The sequence below is a fragment of the Centruroides vittatus genome, unplaced genomic scaffold (genome assembly GCF_030686945.1).
Source record: "Centruroides vittatus isolate TY-2023 unplaced genomic scaffold, ASM3068694v2 contig_1863, whole genome shotgun sequence".
NCBI lineage: Eukaryota > Metazoa > Arthropoda > Arachnida > Scorpiones > Buthidae > Centruroides > Centruroides vittatus.
In genome coordinates this window covers 847,844-860,197 of record NW_027121147.1, presented here as the reverse complement: position 1 = coordinate 860,197, position 12,354 = coordinate 847,844, and the positions used below count along the sequence as shown (strand labels likewise).

General features: G+C 21.8%; 1 protein-coding gene across 11 annotated transcripts in view; it reads left to right on the top strand.

The window, feature by feature from the left end:
• LOC136970008 (homeobox protein abdominal-B-like) overlaps positions 1–10,502 on the top strand; it is a 106,451-nt gene extending 95,949 nt beyond the window's left edge. For all 11 annotated transcript variants that reach the window (XM_067264378.1, XM_067264367.1, XM_067264371.1 and 8 more), the window contains one exon: positions 9,062–10,502. In XM_067264378.1, coding sequence (XP_067120479.1) covers positions 9,062–9,360 — 299 coding nt within the window. In that variant the 3' untranslated portion in view covers positions 9,361–10,502. The remainder of the gene's footprint in view (positions 1–9,061) is intronic.
• Positions 10,503–12,354: the final 1,852 nt, after the last annotated feature.

Genomic DNA, 12,354 nt, shown 5'->3' with positions numbered 1-12,354 from the left:
TAAATTTTAATTAACTTAAGATTATTTTTTTTTATTAAAAAGGAAACAAACAATTTCTACCATTGTCGTCTATGTTCTATATATTAAGAAACGTACAATCGAATCGTTTTAAAGGTTGGCCTTGAAAAATTTCCAACAAGGACAACAACAACAAGGAAGGATTTGTCGAATTTAAGATGGCATAAATGAGGACGACAAATATTATAAAATATATCTTAAAACAATTTAAACCGACACGGATTTGATGGATACAACTTAAAACAACTTGTAAGAATGTTTTGTTTAGTAATATTTTCTAAACTAAAATATCGTTTTTAAGGCACTTTTTAACCTTCAGTTAAAAACAATTTAATCGAAAGCGAAGATCGGAATAATGAATAGAATATTGAATATATTAATTTATAATTAAGGATATATTATAAATTTAAATAAGGTGAAAATTCGTATGTTTCGTTTTGTTTCTACCAGGTTAATTCATGAAAATGTAAAGCTGCTTTTATACCTTCAACAACTCCAGTAGCTATAAAGAACATATAACTATTTAATGAAGCAAGATTATTATAAGTACGATGTTCTTAATGTGCCATTTAGGCCTATCTGACAAGAATAACAATAAAACAAAACAAATAAATCTAGAATGACAGCAGTTTTATTAACAATAAATTGTCCATTTAAGAATAATAATGTCGTTAACACTTAAATACTGTAATATGACACTTAAACTATTTTAATGGTTCAATTGAGAGGGAAATTATTATGCTGACAGCATTCGATATCAAACATTTTCACACACATAATATTTTAACTCTAGGTCTACTGTTAACATGAATAAAAATTCTTATATAATAATCACGAACAAGAGAAACTTGCCGTGATTATGCAATTTTATGGCTTTTCGATTTATATGTAAAGCGAATGCTTTATCGATGTATAGTAAATGCATTAAGCTATCAAATCTTTAAATCGTGGATAATTATTATTCAGATAAAGTTAAAGATAAAATACTTTTTATAATATATTTAATATTATTTAGTTTTGATGGTTTGTAGCGTGATGAAATTATAGTTATATTATCACAATTACTGAAAATATTTTTGTTCAATGAAAGAATAAAAATTATTCATTCTTCTTTATTCTTCTTACTCATTAAAAAATAATAAAAAAAGGATTTTTCGTGTTATAAAATTACAATTATTCTGACGTAAGTGAATATTGTTTTTTCGAGTAAAATTATTTCTTTAATACTTTAGCCTAAAATCTAGTAAAATTCTATTACGTGAAACAATTTATAATTATTATTTAGTTAATTATGATTTTTTTATTTAAAGATTCATCATATTTTAAATTTTAAATTGTTTTTTTTTACATTTATAATTAATTTTCTAATGTAATTACATTATAATTTTATCGTAACGTTATATGACGTTTTTATATATTTTTTCTACAATAAAATTTTAGATTAAATTATTTACAATCAGTAGTGAGGAAAAAATAATCTGAATTTAAATAATTAGGCTATATATTAATTATAATTTTTTTCAATTAGATTTTCTAATATAGGCTAGAATCGCTATAAATGATGTGCATGATGATAAACTATTATTTAATTTTTTTATATTTATAGAAACTAAATGTATTTTATCGATGCGAATAGGCCTATAACATTATATTTTATATACATAGATAATATACAATATTTTATAATATGTAACCTAAGAAAATCAAAGATCTCTTCTAAATTACATAGGCCAAAAGATTTTCATCGAATAAATTAAATTTTACTTGTAATTTATTTTAATTATTATTCTGAATAATAATATTTAATTTAATAATTTAATAGGTAAACATTTAGAATATGATATTTTAATTATGTTATATAGAATATATAGTTACACAAGTATTGTCTATAATCTATTATATAAGTTAATATGAATACACCGTAGTAGCACTTAATCTCAATAATGTTATGTCTAATTATATTATAAATAATATAACTTAATAGTAAAGTTATGCAAACTATTTGACATTTGTATAATTATAATAGATAAATCTGTACAAGTAATGAGCACGTTTGGAAAGAGATGAGTCTAGGCCTATAACTTATAACTGTTGTAAATTGCAGCATTAAGTCTATGAATGAATAAACGATGTCAATAACTTTATTTTATTATACAGAAAAATTTAATTTTATTCATTTATGATCTATAAAAGATTAATCGTTATTCTCGCAAAATTATTGCATTATTTAGTCCTCTATAAAGATGATATTAAAAAATGATTTATTCTTAATATAAACATAAACAAGAATCTATAATTATTTATATTAAAATATAATAAATAAATAATTATATATATATGTGTTAGCACTTAAAATGATCAGATACATCTCGCATATATAACAAATTTAATATTATTAATTTAATTAGAATAAGTTACCCCAAATAGCTTTTTTATTTAATAAAATTAAAGAATATAGCTAATATTTTAAAATATTTCCTACATATTCTATAGAATAGATAAGATATGTTCTTATATAATAATACAATAATCATATCAAAGTCTTTATAGTCAAAATTATATTCATAAACCAGACAATATTTAAAATGCTATAGTGAAATCTGAGTTATAGAAAAATTATTTTATAATTTTCTGTTTTGTTGATAAATTTTAAAAGTTTTCTTGATAGAAAGATATATTTTTCTAAAATTTATTAATATTTGTATCGTAATTTTTGTCAAGCGGAAGAAATGAAAAAGTAAAAGAAAAAAAGCAGCATACGTTATCTATAATCAAACCATTCCAGATTTCTAACACTCTTTAGGTCAGAGTGCTTTTACAGAGCCACGTCACCAGCTTGAGTTGATACCTAATTAAATCGAATCGATAAAGCTGGTCTGGTAACGGGTCTTGTTATTTGTGAATACGTAATCGTTGCGTGCGATGAGAATCAATGTGGAAACATCACGTTTGTTTCGGAAACGAAGTGTTCGCTAAAATTTTATATCATCTAAACAATCAATTCTTTTCGTGGATACATTCCAAAAAGAGAACAGAGCAAACCGAAATTTAAATAGGCCGTTTTCGTTCAGATCCAGTTAAAATTTTTCACAATTATACTATATAGGCCGATATCTAAACAATACTCTAGGCTATTGATTAAAACACTTCATTACATTCTACTTATTTTAATATGATATTAATCTTCAATAAAGGAATAACGTTCGAGCTTAAGTTAGTATTTTAATAATTATAAACAAGAACTAAATAGGTGAGATTTCGTTAAAAGGTTATATAAAGTCTAGTATATTAAATAGACTAAGTTCTAAAATTTAGATAAATTTACCATATAGCCTATGCATATATTTAAGATAAGCGTTAAGTGATAGAGTATTAAGATATGGAAATTATGTAGAATAATTTAATAAATTCTTTGATAAGATGACTAAACTGTTATAATTATATGGAAATTTATAATTGGTTTAATAATAATAGTATTACATGCATTAAAATTATATAATGATTAATTATTTAGAAAGAATAATAAATTGTCTTTTTGAGTATATTCAAAACTTTAATTAATTAGCAAATAATATTTACAGTTTTTAATTCATTTAAGCAATGATATAAAGTTTAAAATAATAATAATAGTATAAAATATGTAATCAAGATAGTTTGGATATATATATTTATATAATTTCTGCACAGTTAGAATTAAAATTAATAAAATATTTAAAACAATATTTCATAAACTATTTTTCAAAGTCATATATAATATTTTGGAATATTTATCTTATATTAAGCCTTTTAATTCTATTAATCATTATATTAATCGATAAAAATATAATAATTAGTTGTTAAACGTTTAAAAATTGTAGATTTTTGGTAAATTCGTTGACTTGGATTTGAATTTATAATATATTTACGGAATTAATTTTAAAATCATTTTAGATAAGCATTTTAATTTTAGAAGAAAAAATTTCCAACACAAAGTCTTAACTGAAAGTTTTTAATTTAATTTTTACGAATATTTAATCATAAATATTAAATTTATTATTGTTTTCACAGTTTTTAACTGTTTTTAATTGAAAAGTGCCGATTAATTAAGACTAATTCATGTTACGATGATTTCTAAACTGATAAAACTATGAATGAGAGTAGTTTGCATTATAAATTAAAATATCGTCCTCATCAATTTTAAGTAACAGACAAAAACATGGACATAAAATTAATTTGAAAATCTTCTGTTTTGAAGTTGCTTAGTCACAACTAATCCCGTTTTTCTTTATAAAAATTCCATCAAATTTCATCTTTAATATATATTAAAAATTGAATTTTAATTAAGTTATCAATAATATATAGGCCTATATGTATATATACTCTTGTTTACAATTTTTTAAATTATTTATTACTTTATTAATTAATAAAGGAATATATATATATTTCATTTGATTAATAAAATACATTTTAGAACAATTTAATTACATTTAAATACAGTAATTTAACGTTTACACGAAAATAAAAAAATTGTTAAAATTAGTTTCAATTTTCTATTTATTTATATATATTTTTCTAAGTTTTAGGAGTTTTGGATGCAATTAAACATCGTTTATGCTTAAAATTACATAATTTATGTCTGCTTTTATTTCTAATAAACTGACGATTTAAAACCTCAGGCTATCTATATATCCACTTTATTCAGTGCTGTATCCTTTATACATTTGTTTGCCAATAATTAATTAAATTAAATAATTTAATTAATTATTACAATTTAATGCGAAGTTTATAATGATTAATAGTATAAATTACAGTATTTATTGTTAAAAATATTTTTTTGTTAGTTATATAGTTACAAAATCACGTTCTGGAGAAACCTATTTTAAGAATATCTTTGAATAATTTCTATTAAAATATAAATATTTTTAAAGCAATTACGGTTATGAATGAGCATAAAATTGAAATTACAAGTTTATATAAATTTAATCATTAAATCTGAATAAAATTTATAATTATCAGACTCACAATTACGTAACGTAATATTGAATTTTATATAAAGTCAACATAATTTTTTGTCATATATACATACATAAAACTTCATAAAATCGTTTTAATTTTATAGTTTATTAAATGATTAGCGTGACCTTCAAGTTTTTCTAAGCTAATGATTTTCGTGTCCTCATTTTGTGATCATACAAGAATTACTGGTTTAAGAAAAATAAGGGAGGGGAATACGCTTTTTATCAAAAAATTATATAAGTTTAAACTCATATAAACCTATATATCAAGTACCATTATAAGTAAGTCTCAAGAAAAACCGAAAAAATAATGTAATAGCCTATCTGAATACCATATGATCTACCCTATATGTCATAAGCATTTAAAATGTAATTATTAATTTAAAATACAAAAAAATACACCTTTAGGTAGGATTATTCTGTACTGAACTAAATTAAAAATTTATATTTATTTATTTAATAATAATAGTTTAAGCGAAATTTCAATGAAAGCATTTACAATTTCATTTGTGAGGTTTGATGTTCTGCACTTCGAATGTAAGTTATATTAAATGTTCTGTAACAAACCAAGAACTTATTTATTAATAAGAAATTTATAATAATTAGAAAATATGATATAATAAATTGAATTTCAAGTCTGTTTATATACAAGATTGAATAGAAGTACAAAATTTTATAATTGAACATTTCTGAAATAGTCTACGACTTAGATATTTATGAAATTTATTCAATTTATAACTTTCTTAAAAGGAAAAATATGCTTGAAAATTATTTTGTCTGTATTTTTCTGCCATATGTACATATTTTATCTTTTAATTTATTGGCTACGATTTTAAAATTTTAGAATACACCTTATCAAAAAGAAACGATATTTGAAAAAATTGCAATCTCCATTTTGTTTAAAGCAGTGTTTAAAATACTTTAAATTGACGTTAATCTAAAGATTTGATAAATTTGTAAGAACTTTGATACCATGAAGTTTATTCAAATAAGAATTATTCATTATAAAGTATGACATAAAAATGAAAAGTTTGTTTCAATATTGAACTGAAAAAAATAATAATATATACTTAAGCCTATTGATATGAATTTAATAATTTTAATAAGTAAATTTACCAAAATTTGTTTAAATGTCCAAGCATTATTTACTTTTAGAAGTATAAGATAAACGAAATTAAAAATATATATATATATTATATTGACTTTGATATTGAATTAACAGTAGCATTTTAAATGTCTTAAATTATTTAATAGGATTTATTTTCTATATATTAATTATACTAAAATTTCAAAAACTCCAAAATATTTTAAAACATTGTATTCTAATAATTGTATCTTTATTATTAGTGTTATATTAAATATAGCTTTTAAAATACTTTTTATTTTATTGAAATATACCGTAAAATGCATAAAAATAAGTTATAATTTTATTATTTTATAAATATATAGTAGTAAATTCCAATACACTTAAAAGTAAACTCATTAAAAAGCAAACGGTAAACCTATTTAATTATTGATAACTATGCCATTTTATGCTAATTATTATTAATTCTGTTTAATGTTTTAATGTCGTCTAACCGCATTTATAACAAAAATGAGTGTAAATTAAATAAATGTAGGCCTATATTATTTTCTAACTATTTTTTATCGACTAAATACTTTTAATATTGTATAAAACGATAATGGAATATTTCTAAAAATAAACACTGTTTATTATATTGCTTAACAAATATAATAAAAGGAGAAATTATCCAAATTTAAATCAAAATTTCGATAAACAGTTTATTACTATCGAACATTCGTTGTTAATAATATATGTAATTTATTCTACAGCTCATTCAATTCAGATTTATGAGAGTTTTGATAACGTTGATAATAACATTTTTAACATATTTTATATTATCTAAAATATCTTTATAGGTCTATTAACAAACCGTATAAATTATTTACGAGTATGTTTTAAAATATTGTATAAATTCCACGAGAATATTATATTGGGAATATAATTAATTAAAATTCAGATTTAATATATTTTTAAAATTTAATATTTTATAAAGATGTCATATTATTTATAGTTTCGAGTAAATGGCTATTGAATTAACCTTGAGAAAAATCATAAAATGACATCTTTAAGTTTTGACGACAAAAGACATAAAATATCCTCCTCATTGGTTTATATTTACACGAATTGCATTTATTGTATCAATTTAAAACCTTTATAGCTTTCGATTGTTAACTTATGTCACGAAATCTACGATTTACTTCGATTAGAAAAATCTAACTTCTGTTATAAGCCAGCAAAATATATAATTTATATATTTAAATGTAGATTGTGTATTTTCCACAAAATAAAAATATTAATAATCTTATAATTAAATTAATTTTAATTAATATAATTTTACTACAATACTATCATATAATTCATTGTTTAATTCATAATTAAATTGTTTTAATATTAATATTATTCTAACAAATTTATTTCATAAAATTATTCTATATTATAACTGAAAATTCTAAATATTTATTCATAATATATTTAATAAATGTTAAAGTAGTAAATCAATTTATAAACACTATATTTATTTTTGATATTACGTAAATATTAAATAGAATATTTTGCATGGGATACATTCAAACCTCTGAACAAACGTCCATTGATGGTGGCATAAAAAGTGGCCTATGTTCAAAGGTTTTGAAGCATCAAATATGGCCGTTGTATACAGATTATTTTGTATGCATTTTTTTTCGATAAAAAGTATCCTAAAAATGGCCGCTGTTTAGAGATAGCCGTTATTAGAGATTCGACTGCAGGTCTATCAAAATCAATTTATCAATTGCTTTTGTTTGAATATTATTTTATGACACTTAAATATTACGTTTATTTGTTTATAAAATTTTATTGTATTTTATTAATCATTTTTATATATTTGCAAAAGCAATTGAAAATCGTAGTTTAGAAATGAATTTTTAAAATTAATACGTCTCTGTGTATTAAAAAATATATTACGAAATAATGTTTCATCTTATTAATAACATCTATTTTTATTATTTTAATTTTAAGATTTAATTATTTACATAAATTATCACAAATCGAATATAATTAAAAGGCTGAATAAATGCCTAAATATTATTTATATATAACATTTAAAAGCGACAAAACTTCCTTTTAATTCTAATATTTTTGGTCCTTATAAAATTATCTAATTGGTTTAACAAGATTTAATGAAAATAGACTTTATTTAAATTTATATATAGGCCTATATATATTTAACAGATTATAAATTCGCTAGATAAATCTAACAGTCTTAATTATATTGAGTCAGTCTGATTAGTTTATTAACTTAAATGAAATATTTATATTAATATTTATTATTTTATATATTAATTAGTACAGTTTTAAATCTAAACATTGTAGTAGATTATAAAAATTTTCAGCATATGATTTTTAAACATGCATAATTCATATAGTAGAAGAGAAACATACAAATTAAATGATTGTTAGATTATAAATTTATATCTGTTATTTAAATATTGAAAATTGTTAACAGTTTCTTAGTAGATTTCTTTTGTTATTATCAAATGCAAAAGTTCTCAAGTCCAATTAAATCTAATTAAATCATTAAGGCCTATGTAGTGCTCATAATATATAGTCTATAGGAATTTAAATGAAATCTAACTTGAATCGATAAAAGTCTGTTCTATTTTTAATAATAATTTTCGCACAAAATCACTTTATAATAATTTAATAGATTAATACATTAGTAATAAATATATAATGTAATGAATACTTTAAATAAAGTTAATTACTTATTGATTGAATTACACCGTATTTTAAATATTTTTAATGTTAATTCGATAATGATTTTACATAAAATTACTTCAATTTCAAATCGAGATCTTAAACTTAAATTGATAAATCTGTGTTTAATTTATATAAAAATTAGAAAATTAAAACGTAAGAAAAGGAGTAAAATTAATAAATTAATTAAATTAATGTAATACAATTTGTGTGTACGGAAGTAGTAATTTACCATATTTTATAATTGCAGCATCTGATTCAGTGACAACTAATCCACTGGAATGGACGGGTAATGTGACAGTGAGAAAGAAACGCAAGCCCTACTCCAAGTTCCAGACATTAGAACTTGAAAAGGAGTTCCTGTTCAATGCATATGTTTCAAAACAAAAGCGTTGGGAACTGGCACGCAATCTTAATCTCACCGAAAGGCAAGTTAAGATTTGGTTTCAGAATAGGAGGATGAAAAGCAAGAAAAGTTCTCAAAGAAATTCTGAAAATAATCAGAATAATCATAACACGGGATCAGGTCAAGCAACTAATGCTAAGTGACATATACGTATCGTCACTAAAAGGCAACCTACGCTGTCCAGAATAAAAGACAATATATTATATACTGTATGTGTGTATGCAAACTATTACAGTGCAGAATAATTACTGTACGTAATGCAAACTCAGAGAAATATAAATAATAATAATAATAAAAAAATAATAATAATTAAATTTAAAATACAGCACCTGCATCTAGAACCGTTATGGGAAGGAAAAAAATAAAATAAAAGATATCTTGGGTCAACGAGTAAGTATGAGATTCTATTGAGGACAGAAAATTAATCCAGTGAACAGTATACATGCAAATTACATGTTGTGTCTCATTAATTAAAGATTGCTCCGTCGATCTTTATGACCATAAAAAAAAAAGCGATAGCAAATTTAGAACGGAATTTGTGAAGTTTTGTGTTTCGTCGTTTTGTCCATATTGCCAAAGTCTCCATTCACTAATTTGTACACTTGGACCCATATAAATTAGTAAATTTGTGGACTGCAATTGGTTTTCGAATTCGCGTATTAATTGTCATTGGATAAGATTATTATTCTTAATCTAATATTCTATGACAATTTGTAAAAAATGTCCAAACAATCCTTTAAGAAAATCTTATAATTGGAGTAAGATTACTTTTTAAAATTGGAAAAAAAAGTATGTATTAAATACTTATAAATTTAAAATTCCCAATTAATAAATTAAATTAATTTTGACAAAATATATTTAAAAGTTTTATATTAATGAATTGGCGTAAAATATAAACATTCAATAATTTACAATATAATGAAATCAACAGTATGGGCAAAGTAAATCTTTGGCATAGAAAATGAAAACTAATGAAAATCTCAATTAAGTATACCTTTAAATTCCCTCTTAACTAGTAATTTAATATTTCAAAACTCATTGGATTAAAAAAAAATAACCAATCGTTCGTTCAATGTTAGCTTAATTTTTCGTTTAAAAAGAAAATACCTCATTTTTTGAATCAATTCATTTGAATATTAGTCACTAATGTTGCTGCCAACTGTATAGCTTCTTTAAAAAATACCAAAGAGTTCAAAATTTTCGAACGGTAACATCTGTCATCAAGCAAATATATTTATATACCATTGTTGTAGTAACTCCACGTCGCGAAAAAAAATAAAATAAACCATATATGCATAACATAGGGTTCTTTTAATTGCTGTTATTGGGCCACGGAGAGAATTTCTCTATTAAGAAACAGTATTGAAAATTAACATCCGAAAGTCCAAGGAAATACTTTTCAATAACTGGTACCTGATCATTTGAAATTTTTGATTTTAAAATAATACAGGGGCAGGCATACAAGGATATCTAAGAGTATGTAAATAGAAGCGATGATACTGAATTTAAGAAATTGTTTATTTTAACAAGATAAAAAAATCAGTTTTAAATAGAAAAAAAGAGCAAATAACTGTCATTTCGGCTCTATTTGTGGCACAGTCAAAACAAAACTTTGTATAGGCTAAAAAAAAATATATATATATATATATATTTTTTTTTGTTAAGAATTAAATTTAACTGTTAAATATGTTTATTAAATATAGAAAAAAATTTCATTCTACATAAGTTATATTACTTAAAAGTGAAATAACTTTTTAGAGTTACGATGGTTGTTATTGGTTTTATTTTTTCTCCTCTCTTATAAATTCGTATGTAAACAAGAAATCTTCAAACTGTCATATATGATTATACTAATTATTTTAAACATAGATAATATGGCTTTTGAAAAGGACGATCTCCTCTTTTGAATTTATATATATATATATATAAAATAAAGCTGAAGTTATATAGTCAATTTTAAATGTACTCACTTGGTTGAAGGATATATTCTTCTTAAACAGCATCTGTAAAAAATATAATATTTTTTATTAAAATCAGGTAAAAATATAAATTTTAATAATAATAATAATAATAATAATTATTATTATTATTATTATTATTAATATTTTTATTATTATGATTATGATTATAACAACATTTTCTTTAAATCGAAAATTAAAAAAAAAGGAAAAAAATTATTTGATTCTAAATCATTAAGCTTATAAATTGTGTACACTGTTTTAAAAAAACGATGGAAATTAAATTTATCTATTGTTAATTATAATTAATTTTTTGCATTAAAGATAAAGATTATTATGTTTGGTCTTGTAGAACATAAAAAGCTTGTTGAATGTTTCTCAATAAATATATATATATATACCTGTATATATATATATATATATATATATATGCATGTATGAAAATTCATTCTTATTCAAACTGTTTAGCATAAATTTTGTAAAGTAAAATATGTTTTAAAAATAAGTCAGAGCCTTAATTATTTAAAAAAAATCCTTAATAAGCAATATTTGAGAAAGATAGTCTCAAGTTTGGGCCAAGTGCTATGATAGTGATTAGTGGTGGTCTGGTAGCCATACACTGTTTTGTTTTTGTGTGTTATTGTTTTTCTGTGGATTCCGCATATTGCAAGCCTTCTGGTGAAAATGTACAGTTCATTTGTTTGGTCAGTTAAGTGTACAAACAAAAATATTAAAAGTAAAAGTAAAAAAAAGAACGATAAAAAAAACCACAGAATCTGTGTCTGGTGAATGTTAAGAAACACGTTTGTATCTGTGAGCGGATTTTAATAAAAGTTGACCTGTGTGTAGTTTCCGTTTAATCTTAAATTTTTGCTCTTTTCGACACGATAATGAGATTGAATTTAAATAAAAAGTTTATTTAAATGCATTGAAATATTTTAATTTACTTTAAAAGTAATATCTAATTTAAAATTTTTTTTCGTATTATTTATATCTTTTTAAGTTAGAAACGAAATTTGATAAATATAATTTGACATTTAAAATTTTATACAATTTATTTCTAACACATTTAAAAAAAAAATAAACATTTTAAAAAATAAAAATAAAAAACTTTTATTATTAAACAATAACAATAAAGTAAAAGTTTCTCAATAATTTATTAAATATTTAAAAAAATTA